This window comes from Thamnophis elegans, chromosome 15, assembly GCF_009769535.1.
Source record: "Thamnophis elegans isolate rThaEle1 chromosome 15, rThaEle1.pri, whole genome shotgun sequence".
NCBI classification, from domain to species: Eukaryota; Metazoa; Chordata; class Lepidosauria; order Squamata; family Colubridae; genus Thamnophis; species Thamnophis elegans.
The window spans coordinates 11,109,938-11,131,037 of NC_045555.1; the positions used below are offsets into that span (position 1 = coordinate 11,109,938).

The window sequence follows — 21,100 nt, forward strand, 5'->3', positions numbered from 1 at the left end:
GGACACTGATAAAATAGAAATACAATTGAAGAGAATGAAATCCTCACTCTCAATAGATTTTGACTTTCTCTCTTTGGCCTTCAAAGGTGGATGCTGCCATTGTCTTGTGTTCAGAAATGCATGATGTGAAGGAAGCCATCTATGAATACAAGAGGAAATTGGAAGGGATTGGAGAAGACGATCAAAACCAGGTATTAGTAGTTCATTTTAAATGGTGACAGGATCCATGGCACTAGGCCTTGGCTTAGGACAGGTTGCTTAGCAACTGTTCAAAGTTACACTGGAGCAGGGGTGGGTTCCAGCCAGCACTACTGCTGGTTCGCTCGTGTGCGTGCTTCATGTGCGCGCATGTGCAGTGCAATTAAAATTGTTCTGCGCAGAACAAGATGGCGATGTCAATGGTGCCGACTGGGGAACCGGTTTGGGGGCATGGCAGGCCTGGGTCGTTGCTGATTCCAGTGACCCAGGCCATCAAACCACTACCAGTTCAGCTGAGCCGAACTGGTAGTAATCCACCACTGCACTGGACCTTGAAAAAGGGACTTACACCCTGCTTTCAAAGTTCTGATGTCTGTCCCCCCCACAGTCACACGACCACAATTTTTGACATTTTTGCCAGAAACTGATGTTTACTTCCGGCAAAAACTGCCCCATAGCGAACAATAGGTTTACTTAATGACCATGGTATTCACTTAACCAGCACTGTGTTGACTTAACAACCATCCCAAAAATGGTCATAATGAGGTCCGGTCTCATGATATCACCAACATAATTACAACCATAATTGCAGGGCTGAAATGACAGTTGTAACCTGAGGACTTCCTGTAGTAAGTTCGCTCCACAGTGCTCTATGTATTTATACTTTGGATGACTGTTGTGATTGCGATTTGTCTTCTTCAGAAAATGGGGATATCTAACTACAAAGCAATTAGAATTCTTAGGTTTTATTGGAAAAGTGTCATGAATGGTAGATTTACAGATACAGGTAGATTACTGATCTTGCAACAGGAGCCCTTCTTCATATATATTGGGGCTGGCAATCTTTGATGTCAAGGGTTGGACTAAGAATTTGTGGATGCCCAAGGCAATAGTGTGATCATAATGCAGAACGGTGGGTCCAAAGTTTAAACATCTGTTTGAAGATTTTGGAATTTTATCACTGATTTATAAATTATGCTAAATCTGTTTTAGGATTTAATGCCTTTCTCTCTGAATATATGCATGTGTGCACATGCTTCCCACCTCAGAAGGCTAGGAACCTATGACACTAATTTCTAGCAGCTGTGGTTGTGGCAGGAACCACTATAGGAACAGGAATTGGTAGTTCATCTGGGCTATATAGGGTTATCTTCTATTTCCAAAAATCTACTATTATTTAGTTTTCTAATAATAATAATAATCAGATAAAATAATCAGATAAAAATTTAGATATAATTCTTGGCCTTCATGCACATTCATCTGTCTTGTTAAGTAAAGTCAATAGGGCTACAATTGTACAGGCAATGTGGAGGTTGAAGTTGAGAAATTATATCCTGTAATGAGTTCCTTACGGGTTCGAACCAGGCAGATACATTCAAAAGGATCATAGCCAGAAATTTTCTGATGATCTAATCTCCGGCATTTCCAATTAAATATCTCATGTAATAGACGATAGGGAAAAATCTGTTTCAGATTCTGGAGGACTGATGGCAATTTTACTAGATGATGCTGAGTAGTATTGTTTTAAGAAAACACCCTGTCTTAATGTCCAGATGCCTTGAAGTTCACTTCAGCCATTATAAATCAAACCTGGATTCAAGGGAGTTAAAGGATAGATAGATTCCCAGGTCAGGAGGAGTTGTTTTGTATCCTTGTTATGTTTAACAGTGCAGTTTTTTTCAAGTATAGGTAGTCCTCAAATTACGAATACAATTGAGCCCCAAATCTATGTTGCTGAGTGCGGTATTTGTTAAGTCAATTTTACCTCATTTTATGATCTTCCTTGCCACTGTTGTTAAGAGAATCACTGATTTTAGATTAGTAACATGGTTGCTAAGTGAATCTGTTTCCCCCATTGACTTTGTTGGTCAGAAGGTTGCAAAAGAGGAGTATATGATACTGCAACTGTCACAAATTCGAGTCCGTTGCCAAGCTTCCAAATTTTGATCACCTGACCATGGGGATGCTGCAATGGTCATAAGTGTGAAAAATAGTCATAGGTCACTTTGTTCCGTGCTGTTTTAATTTTGGACAGTCCCTAATGAACCTTACAACAGTTCAGGAGACTTATAATTGTGTCAGAGTATGTGTGTTGCTCGTTTATGTAATCCTCAAATTCAGAGATTCTCTTAAGAGAAATGATAAATTTGCTAATTATTTCAACTTGCTGTTTTATTTATTGGCATGCTACATTCTGTGAAGCCTTTCATGCACTTTACTTTTCTTAGCCAACCTGTTAGCTAAATCACCTGCTTTGTGATTTAGTGACTTGCATTTGATTACCCCAAATAAGTTCTTACTTTTACTGTGTATCATGAATATTTCTGTCTGCCAATTGGTTTATTTTTTTATTTTTGTTGGGAGTGAGAGAAGTGGTTTTCTGTTACAACATGTTCCATCATCAAACAGTAACAAAAAGACTTTGTAAAACTGAAAAAAGGAAGTTAAAAGAGAGACATGTGGCTTTAATTCTTCTTTTAAAAGCGCTTTCCTCCTACCATGCCTAAAGACATATAAACAGGATAGACTATAAAATTCTTAAGGTGTAAAAGATGACTATAAACAAAGAACTGTTTGTCCTGAAAGCCAGAAAGTTTTCCACTGGATAAATGTTTATCCAGAATATCACAAAACTATTTTGATTTTCCAAGTGAACTCTTGAGAGTTGAAGATGCAAAATCTTTGCTCTTAATTTTTTTTATCACTGTTGTGATTTATTCTTCTTCCAAGGTATCATGCTTAAAATGGAATTGGGCCTCAGCCTCTGTGCACTGGGCATGAGAAGGAAGTTGTAAAGCCTTGATGGTGAACCTATGCATGCCTGAAGTGGCATGCGGAGCCATGTCGCCTGGCATGCGTGGCATCTCCAGTTCCTCTTCAGGGTTTCTGGTGCACGTGCATGCGACGATCAGCTGGCTTTCGTGCGTGTGGCAGTGCTGTAAACTGAAGAGGCGATCTTCCATTTTCCGGCGCAAGTATGCGCGCGTGTCAGCTGATCATTGTGTGTGCATGCGTGCCAGTAACTGGAAGACTAGCTGGCTTGTGCGCACCCTGGAACCTGGAAGTTAATTTTCCAGTGTGCGCATGCCTTCTGGGCAGCTCCTCTTCTGGATTGTGTCTCCAATGAGTGTGCACTCCCTTTTGGGCACTCGATGCTGAAATGGTTCACCACCACTGTTGTAGAGTGACTATTAAGCCCATCAAGAGAACTTTTTGTATCAGATAGCGCATATGCCTTAGTTAGATCTTTGTCTTGTTTTTCCTCTCTGGCTTTTTCAGCCTAATTTCATTGTATTGCAGGAGTCAGTAACTCAGTTCCTCAAGGCTCTATGTTCCCGTGACATCCCTTATGACATGCATACAACACCCTGTCCCCATTTAATATTTAAAAATGACTGAAATATCATGAGATTGCCAAGTTCTTCAAGACTTTGTTATTGCATAAAGTTGTTCGGGGTGAAATTCTTTTGAAGATTTCATCATTCTTTTATAAGAAGTCTGACACCTCGTAAGCAGGATCTCTAATCTTGAAATAGTTCATCCATTAAAAAAAATATTATTATAATGGATTAACAAGGCGTTGACAGGATGACTAACTCCTTCAGTACTGTTCTGACCTAGGCTTCCGAAAATCACAAAGCAGACTCCATGTCCCCACAACTTTCAACTTTCAAGGCTGAATTTACAGCCACAGACCTTATCAGGCTTGGAGAGCTGCCAGGCCGATATCTTCGCAAGGCTGTACAAGAAAATAATTGTCAAGGTATTGTGTACTAGGACCGTGGGCTATGGCCGGAATGACTGAGGCGGAGACAGGAATAAAGAGGCTAACGAGTTTATTCCTCAATGTAACAAGCTAACAGTGTGGAATCGGCTTCAGACAGGAACAGCAGCTTCTCATCTGACAGCTCCCTTTTTATACTCGGAGCTGTCAGATGGTAAGCCAATCAGCTGTCGAATAACTCCCGCTTAAACACAACTTTATTGAGCATGCTCAGAACGTGACACAAGGAGTCTCTGAGACTCACGAAGGAATCTTCACACTAATGAAATGAACAAATTTTCCCCTGCAAACTCCACTCCCCTTTCCTCTATTCACCATCTACCTCAAGAGTCGGCCCTTGTTCCTTAACTGTTCCCTTCTCCTGGCAGCTCTACGCATGCGCACATTGGGAACAGGCTCCAGCTGTTCTTCTGCCCCACTGATCTCTGACTCAAGGCAGCTGATAACTGTCAGACGGCCCTGGCCCCATCTCTGCCTCCGATGCAGAGCCCTCATCAGAGGCTTCCCCAGACTGGTCCATGTTCCTCCCCAACTTCCTAACTGTCTGAGTCTGCCACCAATCCTGCTGGACGCTGGCAGGCCACAACATGTACAGGATATTTAGTGTTATGTTCCCAACTAACCCTTGTAGTAACTTCGATTGAGAGATGGAGTTATGCTATGATCAGTTGGCTGACCTTGCCAAGTGATAGGTGAGAGCTTTATTTTAATCAGTGTGAAGAGACTTTTTTTTAGATTCTTAGTCTTGCTTCTGCTTAAGGTGAACAGAGGAAGGTCAAAACTGTTCATCTTTTGCCAACAGTTTGATAAAGTGATTGCATGTCAGGACTGACTCAGGGCCTTCTATCTTGCACAATGAAAGAGCAACTAGCACCACCCCATTTCACATTCAGAAGCTTGACCGGTCACCATTTATACCTATGAACAGTATAGTATATCCTTTATTTTCATTGTACATCATGTATACAACGAAATTGGTTTTAGTCTCACTGGTGCAATCCATGACAAAAAATGCAAACAACATAAATAGTATAAAGAATAATCCCTATCCAAGTAATTGTGGGGCGGGGGTTGTAGAAGAAAAACTAGTCATACATTTCTGCATGTGCGTGGAGAGATTGTGGTTGTGTTTAAGAGCCTGACAGCCCAAGGATAGAAACTATTTTTAAACCTTCATAGCGCTTAAGAATAAGCTCATGAATGAAAGGTTCAGCTACACTGCATACTTTATTCTTTCCACTAGCAGAAAGAAATAAGTAAGGAGGTAAGGAGAAAAAAAATTGGGGCAGGAGGATGGCTGCTTTAGTTGCTGCTTTATTTTGCAAAGTCATAGAGCCAGCCCAAGGGATTCTAATTTTTATTTAGCCATAGATAAGAGTTTAGGCAGTCATCCATTTTTGAATAAACACCTCACCTGGTTTCAATGGGGGGAATAAAGATAGTATCTACAGGTAAGCCTCACCTTACAACCATTCACTTAGTGACAATTTGAAGTCAGGAGCCACAGTGGCGCAGTGGTTAGAGTGCAGTACTGCAGGCTACTTCTGCCAGCTGCCTGCAATTTGGCAGTTTAAATCTCGCGAGGGTCAAGGTTGACTCAGCCTTCCCTCTTTCTGAGGTGGGTAAAATGAGGACCCAGATTGTTGGGGACTATAGGCTGACTCTATAGACCGCTTAGAGAGGGCTGTAAAAGCACTGTGAAGCAGAGTGTAAGTCTTATTGCAATTGCTACAGTGACACTGAAAAAAGCGATTTATCACCATTTTTCACAATTACAACGGTTGCAGCATGTCCACGATCACATGATCAAAATTCAGACACTTGGCAACTGATTCATATTTATGAGGGTTGCTGTGTCCTGGGGTCATGTGATCTCCTTTTGTGACCTTATGATAAGTAAAGTCGGGGGGAGGGGGAAGAAGCCAGACTTACTTAACAATTGCAGTGATTCACTTAACAACTGTGGCAAGAAAGGTTGTAAAATGGGGGGAACTCACCTAAAAATTGTCTTGCTTAGCAACAGAAATGTTGGACTGAATTGTCATTGTAAGTTGGGTACTATCTGTACTGCATATTACGGCTCCATCCAAACTCCTGAGAGAAAGTAGTTTAGAAACGTGCTAAATAATATTTTCCCCAGATCTGTGAATTATTCGGGACTTAGCCATTTCTTTGGAGAGTAGATCTAAAGTTACTATCTCTACTGTGATGTGAGATTTTTTTTTCCAAGTTGAAATTCACCTGCTGGGGTCCTCTTCTTGTTTTGTTGTTCTGAGCAGTGGTTTTGTGAGAATAATTGAGCTTTTCTTTTGAAGCGATTTTCAGGTTGTCCTCACAGCATGCAGTGTATGTTTTCACCGGCCCTAAAAGATCAGCCTTTGGAAGTCACTTTACTTATAAACACAGTTAATGTTTATATGAAAATCAAGCAGAGGAGCAGCTCTTCTTAAACAATGGAATATTTTTTCTTGAAAAATATCCTTTTGTCATCCTTGTGAAAAGCAGCAGAACACATACCGGGTTTGCCCAAAAATAAGACAGGGTCTTATTTTCTCCCCCCCAAAAGGTGCTTGGCCTTACTTTCGGGGAGGTCCTTTTATTTTTGAGGTGCAGGAGGTGGCAAGCGTGTCACCTCATGGCTGCTGCTGTGTTGCAATATTTTCAGGGAAGGGCTTATTTTTGGGGAAGGGCTTATTTTTGTGCATGCACTCAAAAGCCCGATTGGGCTTATTATCCGGGGAGGTCTTATTTTCAGGGAAACAGGGTATATCTGTGACACATGGCAGGTCTCTAAGCCAAATGAGAGCTGACAGAATTCTTGCTGTCCTTGTTACTTCCTGGGGCTGCAAAAATTGGAGCAAAATATCCCCACAATTTATTGTTATGCTATCTTTATGTGATAGGCTGTATGCAGGTTATGGAGACTTGATGTATACCTAATGCAGTCTTTCTTTAATAAATAAAAGCGAGCTTTATAAAATGCATAAATAAATATGCATCAGTAAATATCTTTTCAAGGGAAACCATAAAGCATGTTACAAATACTTTTTTAAAAAATTCTTTTTTGGGGGGGGGTGGGGAAACATAACTAGGATAGACTAGCGAAGGTAAGGAAATAAGATCAGATACTAAATTATATTTGGGTTTGCGGAAATACCATCCCAAGGAAACATAAACTGAGTTTTGAAATATACACCAACAACGATAGAAAAAGAAAGAGAGTGAGGAGAGAATGAAAGGAAGACAGAGGAAAGAAGAAAGAGGTAAGGAGAGGAGGATGGAAGGGAGAGAAAGAGAAGGAGAGAGGGTAGGAAGGGGATGAGGAAAAGTGGGAGTAGGAGAAAGGGAAGGGAAAAAGGAAGAGGAAGGAGAGGAGGAAGGAAGAAAGTAGAGAAGGGAGGGAAAGAGAAAAGAAAGGAAAAACAAGATGGTGTTACAACAGGAGAAAGGGATGGTAAATAAAGCAACCCAAACTGTATATTATAATTTATTAAATGAAATAATAAATGTATAAGAATGATAAATGTAAAGAAGAATAACAATTATGTGAATGTATACTTAAAATGGTATGTAAGAAATAAAAAAATAAAAAATTCTTAGAAAAAATTTAAAAAAAATAAAACTGTTGCAGATCTCTGCATTTGAGAGCAATGAGATTTTAATAGTTGGATTTGTGCCATCACTATCATTTATTTTAACATGTGGATGGAAATAGCCTGTGCAGGAAAATATTTCTAAGTGTGTTTCTTAAATCTCTTTGATAAATGACTTTAGGGCAGATTTTTCTCGGAGGATAACAAGTAAATATTAATGAAAGGCAATTATATAACCTAAGAATCCAATGGATCCTTGCCAAGTTCTCTCTTTCTCAAAGCCAAATTAAACCTTTCTGAGTTTGTTCAAGGTCTGTTTTGTCCATACAGAGCCATATAGAGCCAATGTAATTAAAAAAAACCTAGAGGTAGATTAGGATTATTTTATCTAAATTGCCACACAGTTTTGAAATTCATGGTATGGTATTAATAGAACATTAGCACTGAGCTTAGCTTACATCACAGAAATTGACAGGAGGATACAGTTTGTAGCAGATAATGGAGACCATGATTTTGCTCTCATGTTTCTTGGAGGGACAATGGTGCTTTCCGAAGTTGAATTATCCAAAAATAGAGCTCTTTGGCAGAATCTTGATTGGAATCTTCACAAAATGGCTGCTGAGAGATTCACTTAGTCACAAGATGCCCGTCGCAGTGACATAAACATGTACCAATTTGCTGGCAACTCCGTAGACCAGAATATTTTGAACTCCCCTTGGTCTTTTTTATTTTCTAAGATTTCTGAGGTTCAATTAGATTTCTAGAAATAAAACATAAGGTGGTTTTTTGCTTGCTTACTTTTTAAAATTATTTTAAATTTCTTTTTAATCATTGATATATGTCTGTGATGTCATCATGATTTGAGAAGCATCTCAAATTATTACTGCTAAATTATTTTCTTCAAAGATATTTAGGGTGTGTTCGTTGTAGCATAGTGTTAAGTAATAATTTACATTGAGAGGCAAATTTACAAATTCATTTGCATCTCTCTCTCTCTCTCTCTCTCTCTCTCTCCCCCTCCCCCCCTCTCTCTCTCCCTTCTCTATGCATAAATACAGTTGTTCATTGAATAAGCTAGATGCTGAAAAGTGTATATTTTCCATTTAGCATTCCATAAGCTATATACAATTACCTGGATTGTTATATCTGTTTGCTTTGTAGAAGAACAGCACCAAAGAGTGTTTCCTTCAGAAGACATTACAGAGACTTGAACGCTACTTCTTCTTGATTGCTTTCAATTATTACCTTCATGAACAGGTGAGTGTACCTCCATGAATCATCATCTTGCAATGTGCACTTTCCAATCCCTGCTGCAGACAAGTGACTCATAACAATCATGTTTGGCCATGTATTGTCTCAAAGGTCCATCTCTTCCTTCATGGTTTATCAGGGTATAGTTCATATGATCAGATATACTGTAACTAAATTACATCTCCCATTAACTCCATATTCAGTAAGTAAATGAGGGAAACGGCACTTCGTTCTGACTACAGTAGAGAATTACATCATGCCTACCCATGTTACAGTTCATTATTCCATAGACTGGGGCTGTGGGGTGTGGGTGTGGTGGGGGAACCTGTGGAGATTGGGGAAGGCACAGGCAGCAGAAATGGAGTAGAAAGGTAGGGCGCGCTGGGTGGGGGGAGGAGATCTATAGACATTGGGAAGACACCCACACACACATACGTGGTAGAGACTCGAAGACCAGCTGGCCAGCAGGAGACGTGTGCAGATGTGCAGTGGAGCTGGGCTGGGGCAATGGCTGGCGTGCCCGCAAAGAGGGCTCTGTGTGGCACCTGTGGCATGCATGCCATAGGTTCATCATCACGGCATTATAACATTATATATATGTTACCTATACAATGCCTGTTAAGGGATGGGGTGGCTCAGTGGCTAAGACACTGAGCTTGTTGATTAGAAGGTTGGCAGTTCGGCGGTTCAAATCCCTAGTGCTGTGTAAACGGAGTGAGCTCCCGTTACTTGTTCCAGCTTCTGCCAACCTAGCAGTTTGAAAGCACGTAAAAAAGCATGTAAAATGCAAGTAGAAAAATAGGAACCACCTTTGGTGGGAAGATAACAGCGTTCCATGCGCCTTTGGCATTTAGTCATGCTGGCCACATGACCATGGAGATGTCTTCATACAGTGTTGGCTCTTCGGCTTTGAAACGGAGATGAGCACTGCCCCCTAGAGTCGAGAACAACTAGCACATATGTGCGAGGGGAACTTTTACCTTTACCTTACAATGCCTGTTAGACTTCAACTTTTTAATAATGATATTTAATATCTTAAACGATTGTATATATGTGTGAACATTAAGGTCAGTATGGCTTCTTGATGAATATATCTCAAAGTGCCTTCTCTGCTATGATGGTCAGCCAGACTCATGTCAACGTTATTTCTTTCTGGAGCCACTTGAAGATTTGGCTTTTTTTATACTGTTGGAACTTAATAGCTACTGCCTGTCTATGGTTAATTATTGTTCCTGAAAATCTATGCCTCTCCACTATTAATCTGAAATCACCACAGTTTTATTATTTTAATATCTTTCATTTTATTTTATTTTTAACATTATTTAATGACTTTAAACCCCCTGAGTTTCTTGAGTTATATGGGTTCTAAATAACACCTTAGCTATCATCTCTAAGCCCTGAATCAACTTCTGAATAGGCTACTTAATGGAAATTTGCTTGGCTAAATTTGGTTGAGTGCTTTCTTGTTGGGTGTGTTGAAAACTTTAGAGTGCCATCTTGTGGCCTCTGACATTTTGCCTTTTTGTTGTTGGTTTTTTTGTTTTATTTTTTTGCACTTTTTTTTGTACCATGGAATATCCTCTCCCCTGAAATTTGTCAGGTAGCTTCTATTATATCTTCTAAATGTCCATTAAATATTTGTCTTCCTGATTTAGAAGTTAGATCAGAGGAAATATGCAACTGGTATGTTTCCAGGTGCAATTCAAGATGCCAGAATAGAATAGAATAGAATAGAATAACAGAGTTGGAAGGGATCTTGGAGGTCTTCTAGTCCAACCATGCTTAGACAGGAACCCTATACCCATGATGGTGAACCTATGGCACACATGCCAGAAGTGGCACATAGAGCCATTTCTGTGACCATGCAAGCCATCGTCCTAGCTCAGCTCTACCCTGCATGTACACGCTTCCCGCCAGCCAGTTGATTTTCGGGTCTCTGCCACACATGCGGGAGATGTGCACGCAGGTATGTGGGGCGGGGATGCGCTGCTCCCCCTGCACCCCATTTCTGATCCCAGGAGGCTCTAGGGCGGCCTGCTAGGCCCAAAATGGGCACAGGGGGTGTGGTGCCCTCCCCCCCCGTGACCCATTTTTGGTCTTAGGAGGCTACAGGGAGGTGTGCTAGGCCTAAAACAGGGTGCAAGATGGGGTTTGTGCACACATGTGCAGGGGTCACACATGCATGCGCAGGGGGCAGGATACATGGGTGTATTGTGCGCACGTTGCATTATGGGTATGGGTATGGGCATGTGCTTTCGGCACGCAAGGACAAAAAGGTTAGCCGTCACTGCCCTATACCATTTCAGACAAATGGTTGTCCAATCTCTTCTTTAAAACATCCAGTGTTGGAGAGTGATGGTTTTCACCTTTAAAGCCCTACAAGGCTTGGGAACCAATTACCTGAGAGATCACCTTTTCCCAAGAGTCTACCCATCCATTAGATCTAGCAGAATGGACTGCTACAGATATGTTAACCATAGAGTTACCAGCTGGGAGGGATTGAAGATGGGCTTTTTCCACAGTGGCCCCTGCTCTATGGAACATCCTCCCTTTGGAGGTCAGAATGGCCTCAACCCTGTTAGCCTTTTATGAGGCCCTAAATTCCTGGCTATGTTCACAGCCTGAGGTGCTGAAGGTATCAAGGGCCTCATTTCCTGGCTGTTCTATTAACTGGCCAAGTATCTCAGTTGCTTTGTATATTTCTTTTGGCTGTCTTTATTATTTTCGGTTGTTTTAACTGTAGCATATTATTTGAATTGTAAACAGAGTCAGTGACTGAAATGGACAATTATACAAACTAAATGAAGGAATCTATATATGTAAAAGCAGCTGTGGATGTGTATGTTCCAACATAACTCTGGAACGCCTCAAGCAATTTCAACCAAATTTGGTACACAATGGAAACAAATTACTCTCTGGAAACAAATACTGTAGGGGTAAGACATCCCTAAAATCCCTCGGGATGTGTATTCTGTTAAGATACAGCCTGTTGTGTGTTAAAATTTCTACTTTACTACTGTAAAATGGCTTCTACTGTGCAGTGCAGTGGAGTTGCCATGTTAATGGCTTCACAGTATTCCACAAGAGGCTCCCTCTGATAAGGGGGAAAAATCCAACATTAGAAATTACGTTTGGTCTGGACACTTCCCCCCTATAAATAAATACCTGGGCAAAGCCAGGTTATCAGCTAGTAAATAAATACATTGATGCACCTCAGTGGTCTGAAAACCAGATCTTTTGATGAGTTGAAGTGATGATGATTACACCCCCTGTTCCTGAAATTGTCCTTTTCTTCTTTCTTCTGGGCTGGCAGTATCCCTTGGCTTTTGCTCTCAATTTCAGTAGATGGATCTGCAGACACCCCGAGCTGTACAGACTTCAAGCCAACATGAATCTGTCAGAGCTTACAGTCACAGCGGAACACATAACTAAGGGAGTGCGGGTCCTGGTGAGTGCCCTGTGTTGTATCTTCTTAATCTTTGGATTTCTTTCTTAGTGTTCCTTCCACAGTGTGAGAGTCATTGTACTAAATAGTTCAGTTAATAGACTATTATAGCAATATTCTTGTTGCTGAGGTTGAGCTTAGTTCAGAGCTAGGACTGTTTGTTCCCCTCCGTTGCCTTGAAATTAATTTGTAATCTTCTCTAAAGTCAAGTTCTTAAGTTTCTCCCCCGGATTTGTAAGGAAAACATTTTTTAAAAAAATAGTAAGGGTTCAGCAAACTTGGCATATGTATCACTTCTTCCATGATTTTTTGCAGAGAACACAATAAGTGTGTGTATCTCAAAACAACAGTATTTTTTTCTGTCATGTAACTATAGCTGAAAGAAAAAAAAATACCCTCTTGTTTTGAGATACACAAGCTTATTGTATTCTCTGCAAATGATCATGGAAGCTACATATGCAAAAGACGCTGAGTGTGTCGATCAGAAAGGTCAGTAGTTTGGCAGTTCGAATCCCTAGTGCCAGGTAACAGAGTGAGCTCCCGTCACTTGTCCCAGCTTCTGCCAACCTAGCAGTTTGAAAGCACGTAAAAAATGCAAGTGGAAAAATAGGGACCACCTTTGGTGGAAAGGTAACAGCTTTCTGTGCACCTTCGGCGTTAGTCATGCTGGCCCCATGACCAGATGTCTTTGGACAACGCTGGCTCTTTGGCTTTGAAACAGAGATGAGCACCACCCCCTAGAGTCAGGAACGTATGTGTGAGGGGAACCTTTACCTTTACCTTAACCATAGCTATTACTATCCTTTGCAATTTGCATTGGATGAAAGGAAACTTTTTCATGATAGATATTAAGTTTATATCACTGGTGGGTTTCAAATTTTTTTAGAACCTCTTCTTTAGGTGTGCCCTGCTTTGTGGGAGTGGCTTGCCGGCCATGTGACTGGGTGGGCATGGCCAATTTGTAAAATGTGGTGAAACTCACTTAACAACACTCTTGCTTAGCAACCAAAATGTTGGCTCAAGAACTCTGGCATTGAAGTGTGCAAGTCTTAAATCTGTCAAGTTACAAGACCCTTGCACCCCTAACCCTTTAGAAAAAAAACCCCAGGGGTGTTCAAACTTGACAGCTTTAAGACTTGTGGACTTCAACTCCCAGAATTCCTCCTCTCGCTTTTCATCTTGATGATGTGTGGATGGGAGGGGGGAGGGAGCTTGAACTGGTTCTAAACGGCACTGCAGATTTGTGGAACCTCTTCTATAGAAGAGGTTAGAACTGGCAGGAACCCACCCCTGGTTTATATGTAAAATGAACAAAGGCTTCATAAGTTTATCACTGCTGTAGGTTGTGGATGAACGGTTTTCTCCAGATGTTCTTAGTACCGTCAAAGACATGAATGTGGCCAATTTCCGAAGAGTTCCTAAAATGCCTGTGTATGGAATGGCTCAGCCCAACTCCAAGGTAAGTGTGGTTTCTGTTAAGAGATTTTGTTGGGACCAGGTCAATCCAAACCAAATTCCCAAACTGGAATTTAAGCAAAAGCTGTACTAATGATTCTAGATGTTCCAATTTGGTACTTAATTGCAACCAGCCTCTTCTATTTAGGGCCTATATACCAGTGGTGAGATTCAATTTTTTTTACTACCAGTTCTGTGAGCATGGCTTGGTGGGTGTGGCAGGGGAAGGATACTGTAAAATCGCCATTCCCTCCCCACTCCAGGGGAAGGATACTGCAAAATCCCCATTTCTTCCCAATCAGCTGGGACTCAGATGGCAGAGAATAGATGGGGGCGGGGCCAGTCAGAGGTGGCATTTACTGGTTTTTTGAACTACTCAAAATTTCCACTACCGGTTCTCCAGAACTGGTCAGACCTTGCTGAATACCACCTCTGCTGCACGAGCCAGAAAGAGGGTTGAGAAAATATCTACAGACCCCTCACATCCTGGATATAAATTGTTTCAAGTCCTTCCCTCAGGATGCTGCTATGGAACATTGCATGCCAAAACAACCAGACTATAAAGAGAGACACATCCCCCTTCCCTGCCATCATTCTACTAAACACCTAATTCTCTTATGTCTAAAGATACCTAACAATGTAGTAGGGCTGTATTGCTATTATTCTTCTCATCTTTCTCCTCATCTTTCCTACTTACCTTCTCCTATTGGTATCTTACCATTTATCACTTCCTATTTGTATCTTATGGTTTATGATAGTGTCTTATGATTTATGATCTATGACTTATCACTTTGGTTTTTTTATGTACACTGAGAACTTATGTATGTACCCTGAGAGCTTATGTACCAGAGACGAATTCCTTGTGTGTCCAATCACACTTGGCTAATAAAGAATTCTTTTGTTTCATTCCATTTCGTTCCACTCTATTCCACTCCACTCCACTCTTAATAGAATCTAGCAGAATCAGTAATATATTGTAAAGGAATCTAGCAGAATCAGTAATATATCATAAAATAGAAGAATTTTTTTTTAAACAAATACTTTTCTCTGATATTCCCTGAAAACAGTTTTGGAATTTTTTGAAAGTCATGTCTTCCCCCTCCCCCAACTTGGCCATTATCAGAATTCTCAATCCCATTGCCTGTCTCCATGTTGCCTCATATGGTCAAAGATAGTTTTCAACGCCTGCCTGCTCATTTGTTTGCTCGGAGATTCCTGTTCCAGTGAGTTCACTTCAGAAGGCCTCTTATCAAAGCTGATCTGAAAGAAACAACTGCCTGAAGGGGTCTCTATAGTTCTTTGATTTATTCATTTGATTTATTTGTAATAGCCTAAGGGATAGGAAGACAAGGCTTATCATCTGTCGATCTTTGTAGATAATTTCTTTGGTTTTCCTTTTTAAGATACTGTGAGTGTTCTTCTATTTAGGCAATTGGGAATGTCTTGAACTACCTGACAGATGCAAAGAGGAAACACTCTCACATCTTATGGATTAATCTCCGTGAAGATATAGTTCTAGAAGAGAATGAACAAACCTATACCTTACGGGAAATTGGCAATCTGGAACAGCAGATCACGGTACCTGTAGCATCCTCAGAACAACTAGAGGTGAGACCTTGGACACTAGAATTTTCTGTTGATTCCTCTGCCTACTTGTTCTGCTAGCAAATTTCTTACTATCCACAAAGGTCTTGATAGCAGGGGTGAAATCAATTTACCTTCACTACCGGTTCACAAATGTGAGTTTGCATGCGCCACCTCTGTGCGTGCGCATGTACAGAGTGTAAAAAATGGGATGTGATGACGTCCGGACAGGTGGGTGGAGCCTCCCACTGCTACTGGTTTGCCCTAACCAGATAGAACCGGCTGAACAACACCACTGCTTGATAGCATATCCAGTGAGAATGAATTCAGTGATGGGCTGTGGAGATGGTGCAGTGATGGAGAATGAGCTTTAGTAGGTAGGAGTGAGTCATGCTTTGTGTTCTCCTCCTGAGTAATTTCCCATTTCATTGCACCTACTCTCTTGCAAGTAAAAGGCGGAAGAGAAAAATCCAGAATTACTGATTTTTCCTCTTCCACATTTTATCTTAATGTATCAATTGGATGAGTTCCATATTTAAAGCAGATAAATAAAGCAGCTTGTGATATTTATTTCTTGACATAACCATCCTTCTCATGTCCACATCATGTCATCATCAACAGTGTTTTAAACCTAAAATGAACTGGAAAATGTTTTTTCCTAATTTTAGAATGGCTACAGGATATGTTCTTCCTGTAGAATTTATTTATTTATGGCTAGTCTTCAACTTACAACCACAGTGGGGACAGGAATTTCCATTGCTGAGCAAGGTTGTTGTTACGTTAGTTGGGGCTGATTTTACAACCTTTTTGCCATGGTTGTTAAGTGAATCACTGCAATGGTTAAGTGAATCAGGTGTTTGTTAATCAAGTCTGGCTTTCCCCATTGACTTTGCTTGTCAGCAGCCAGCTGGGAAAGTGACAGATGGTGATCCCATCACCCAGGCCATGCAGTTATCTGTACATGCCATTTGCCAAGTGCACACATTTTGATCACATGCCTGTGGGGATGCTGCAATAGCTGTAAGTGTGCAAGGGCCAGTTGTAAGTCACTTTTGTGGCCCATTCTAATTTCAGATGGTTGCTAAATGAATGATTGTAAGTTGAAGATTACTGTATTCAGTTTGCCCCTCCTGCAGTCCATTAGACTCTTGTCAATTCATGGCATAAGTAATAATAACACGTTCATAGTAAAAGAAATTAAACACGTCACCAGTGGTGGGTTTCAAAAAAGTTTGGAACCTCTTCTGTAGGTGTGGCCTGCTTATCGGGTCCACTGGTGGAACCTCTTCTAACCGGTTCTACCGAATAGGTGCGAACTGGTAGGAACCCACCTCTGCACGTCACTCAGTAGGTGATTAGATTGGTATAATTCCATCACAGCGTGGCCTCTGAAGCAATAGGATCTTTGACAATCTGATCATGAATTGTGAGTCTGTTCCATAGCATAGATCCATGATGGCGAACCTATGGCTCATGTGCCAAAGATGGCACGCAGAGCCCACTTTGTGGGCACGCATGCCATCGCTATCTTCTCTTCTGGGTTCCATCATGCGTATGCGTGTCGGACAGCTGGTTTGGTGTGCATGTGCACTGGCCAGCTGCTCTTCTGAGTTCTGTCTTGTGCATGTGTGTGCATGCACACGATGGTACCCAGAAGAACAGCTGGCTGCCATGCGCATGCGCACCAGCCAGCTGCTCTCTTCTGGGTTCCGGCACTCTGGCATGCACACGCACCCTACAGTTTCAGCACTCGGTGCCGAAAAGATTAAACCATCACTGGCATAGATGAATCTCCTTTCATATCATAAAAGAGAACAGAATAATCTGAGACTTGATATTCAAGAGTAATTCCTTATTGACATTTTGTCTACATTATTTGTAATATGCTGAAGTGTTAAGCCAGGATTTTGTAACCCCTGAATTGTTGAATAAACTTTAGTGGCCCAGTTGGCACATAACATTATGTTTTTTTTTTAAATGAATTAATACATCATGCTAATCTAGAGGTGGGGAACTTTCTGACTTGTGGATTTCAACTCCCAGAATTCCTGAGCCAGCATGGAAGTCCACAAATCATAAAAGGGCCTTAGTTCCCCACCCCTGTGCTAATCAATAAAAAAGCAACATTCTGACTTCGTGTATGGACAGTTCTGGAAAAGAGAAACTATCTTTTCACTAACCAGACATAATCATATGGGATGGATGTTTAAAGGCAGAGGGCTCTTTTATGTAATCCGGGAAAATCAGGGTTAGTCAAACATTCCTTGGCATGGGAGCCAAAGAAGATAATTTTCTATTCTCCAATGAATACTCGTGTGTGTGTGGGGGGGAAGTCTTGTGTAATACAATGTTTTTGGCAATAAGTGATTAAAGACAGGGATTGATTTCTGTAGAAATAATAAGCAAAGTAATTTCTTTATGTCATGTCGTTCTTCTCGGCAATAGTTGGGTGCATGCCCTTTTGTGCATTTTATATATGACAACAACAGCCCAATTCAATTATATTCTCAAGGAACTTCATATAAAATATTTTCACAAATTCTGTAAACCCTGGTAAAGGTGTGCAAGGTGTGTATCATCACATGTTCAGGGAAAGAAAATATTGTGGTCTGCCAGAGGCCAGCAGAGCTAGTAGCAGATTTAGACAGTGAGGAGGTTGGGGAGGAACATGGGCCAGTTCTGGAGTCTGGGGTAGGTTTGGATGAGGGCTCTGTGTCGGAGGCAGAGATGGGGCCAGGGCCGTCTGACAGTTATCATCTGCCTTCGGAGTCAGACATCTGTAGGGCAGAAGAACAGCTGGAGACTATTCCCAGTGTGCGAATGCCAGATGAAGGGAACAGCTAAGGAACAAGGGTCGACTTGGGAGTAAGGCCACAGGTGCACGATGAATGGCCCTTCCCTTAAGGATAAAAGAGGAGCGAAACAGGAGTGGAGTTTGCAGGAGACAATTAGTTCATTCCTGCATTCTTGCCAAGTATTGCAGCATCTGAAAGATATCGGCCTGGCCATGTTCAAGCCTGATAAATTGTGAGCTATCTTGAAAGACCGTGGGAGAGGAAAGACTTTGCTGGAGAGAAATTCACTGTAAATTAAATAAAAGGGGGTTATTGGGATGAGGACAGGTTAGAACAGAAAAGAAAAAAATAAGTACTGTTAATACTCTTCTTCTTTCTACTAAAGTGATATCAAGATGCTACATAACAGATTTTGTTCCTAGTCTTTGTCCTGCTTAGTTGCAAGGTCTGGATGTTTTGTACTGATTGCTCATTGCAGTTTGAAATGATCAATGTATTATGAGATGAGGGCTTTTGTTTTCAAGATATTTTTCTGTAGAGTCCATGCTCGTTTGAGGCTTAGAAGAAGTGACTAAACCTGTGGTTCTCAACCTTTGACCCCCTTTAAATACCTTTTGTGGTCACGGATCATGGCCATAAACCCCCAAGAATTAATTCAAGATTTAAATCATAACATTTCTTCAAGCCGTGATACAAATAAAAAAAGATTTCGATTTATGTACATTTGATTGAATAGATGAGCTTTTGTTAGAAATACTAACTTTGTAGATTTACAGAGATTCTATATTGGAGAGGAGTGAGGCTTTTTGCCTTGTGAAGTTATGCAGCATTTTCCCTTAGTTGAATTTCCCCATTAATTTATGCATTGTAACCATAAATTGCATTCCATAAAATATCCAGTCCGCCAGTTTCTCGTGTGAATAGTTGATTTTCTATTTCTGTGTATCAGTGTACTCTTCAACCTGGTTCCCTCCAGTTGGGTTTCTATAATTCCTTTCTTGATGGAAATATGGGCATTGTATTCCAACCTACCTGGAGGGCATAGGGTGAGAGAAGATTAAGCTTCTTGAAGATAGAACTGAAAGAGATGAATGACTCCCTTGTTTCTTTGACACTGCTTCAGAAACTAGAATCTGCCTTGAAGAATGATCTGTTGAAATCCCAGAAACGGATTGAGGTTTATTTGGAACAGGAGAAGCAGATGAAAATGTTGAAATCATGCTTAACCATGCAGGAGATATTTAACCGGCACAAAAGCAATTGCCAAGGGCTGGCCTACAAACGGATCCCAGTTCCAGATTTCTGTGGTCTGAAGGAGAAGGTAAGCAAGCACCTTAGAAGTTCCACTTCTGCTCAGTGGTGGGATTCAAATAATTTAACAACCGGTTCGTCCAGGATCAGGTTGGCTGTTGTGGGAGACGTGGCCCATTCCCGTCCTTCAGCTCCGCTGCACATGCGGGACGAGCCTCCCGCGATGGCTAACCTGATCTTGGGCGAACCAGTTGTTAAATTACACCACCACCACCACCACCACTAGCTATCAAAATTGATCCTGGGCATTGCGCTGCAATGGAGAAATGGGAAACAGAGCGGCCAGCATAAGGGGAGGAGGAGGAGGAAGGAGAAGAAAGAAGGAAAGTGGCCATTAAGAGAAACTATTCATTTGAATGGATGTTTTTTTGTAGGGAAACTGGCAAAAAAAAAAAAAAGCAAACTCTTCTCAAATTTTGGAGGATCCATTTAAGTGGTTTGAAGTTAAAATTTGTTATCTTGCCATCTGAAAAAAATAATAATTTCTCATGACATCTTTGGTTTGTGTCCCTAGGACTTTGATCAGATACTGGAAGCCATGAAGGGCGCGCTGGCTGAAGACTCCCACACAGCCTTTTTGTTCAACTGTCACAGTGGCAGAGGAAGAACTACAACAGCCATGGTTATTGCTGTCCTCATCCTTTGGCATTTCAAGGTATGTGTTCCCTGGGAGCGGCATGGGGGAAACAGTCTAGAGCAGGAGTGTCAAACTCGATTTCATTGAGGTTGTGTTTGACATCAGGAGTCAGGGTGGGCGTGGCCAGCTCAATGTCACTTGTGTTGGGACGCGAGGCCCTCCCAAGCTCTTTTCACTGGAATAGGCACCATGGACTGGTCCTTTCCTGTTTCCATGATGGCCCCGCGGGTAGTGGTGGGCTTCAAAAATGTCAGCAACAGGTTCTCTGCTTGGTTGCTGGCATGGTGGGCATGGCCTAACTGGCCTCCTGCACCAAGGCGGGGGAGGGAGGGACTGTTTTCACCTTCCCCAGGATCCAGAGGCTTTTCTTGAGCCTCTGGGAGGGCGAAAACGGCCTCCCCCAGACTCTGGAGACCTTCCAGGAAGCCCGTTTTTACCGCTCCACAAGTCTCTGCATGGGCCCTGCACTTGCTTCACATCCAAAACGGGCCATGTGGAGACTCCTGAGAGGGGTGTGGTGGGGTGGCAGGGGTAGGGCATGGTGGGCGGGGCCAGCTAGGGGTGGGATTTGGAGGTTCTCTGAACCGGCCATAACGTTAACTACAGTTTCTCCTGAACCCGGGCGAACCCATAGCAGCCCACCCCTGCCCATGGGCCAGGTCTAAGCACCCCATGGGCCACATCTGGCCCGCAGGCCTTGAATTTGACACCCCTGGTCTAGAGTTATATAGCAAGTGGGACCTCGTATCTTGAATGAAATCTTACTGCAAAGGGTATCGGATCCCACGTTATTTCAGGGTCACAGATTTTAATCTTTCACGCTACTTTGGGAGCTGTATATCTGGAAGAGAAATAAATAAAATATAAGGTATGACATTAATTTGTCCAGATGTTGGCAGTCTTTGTGGTCCCCCCTCTGAGGAGCTATGTAGCAAGAGCTTCCTAATCTCGCCAAATTCATAGTCTCTTAATCATCCATTTAAAAAAGCTTTTCATGTTTGCAACACAAGACAATACTTCAAAAGGGACCTTATCTTAGTTCTGATT

General features: G+C 41.7%; 1 protein-coding gene across 1 annotated transcript in view; it reads left to right on the top strand.

Annotated features, from left to right (window-relative positions):
* Positions 1 to 21,100, top strand: part of PALD1 (phosphatase domain containing paladin 1) — a 128,981-nt gene that overhangs the window by 54,324 nt on the left and 53,557 nt on the right. Inside the window, exons 10-16 of the mRNA XM_032232026.1 lie at positions 87 to 191; positions 8,737 to 8,832; positions 12,140 to 12,274; positions 13,614 to 13,730; positions 15,155 to 15,334; positions 19,229 to 19,426; positions 19,931 to 20,071. Of these exons, the coding sequence (XP_032087917.1) occupies positions 87 to 191; positions 8,737 to 8,832; positions 12,140 to 12,274; positions 13,614 to 13,730; positions 15,155 to 15,334; positions 19,229 to 19,426; positions 19,931 to 20,071 (972 nt within the window). The remainder of the gene's footprint in view (positions 1 to 86; positions 192 to 8,736; positions 8,833 to 12,139; positions 12,275 to 13,613; positions 13,731 to 15,154; positions 15,335 to 19,228; positions 19,427 to 19,930; positions 20,072 to 21,100) is intronic.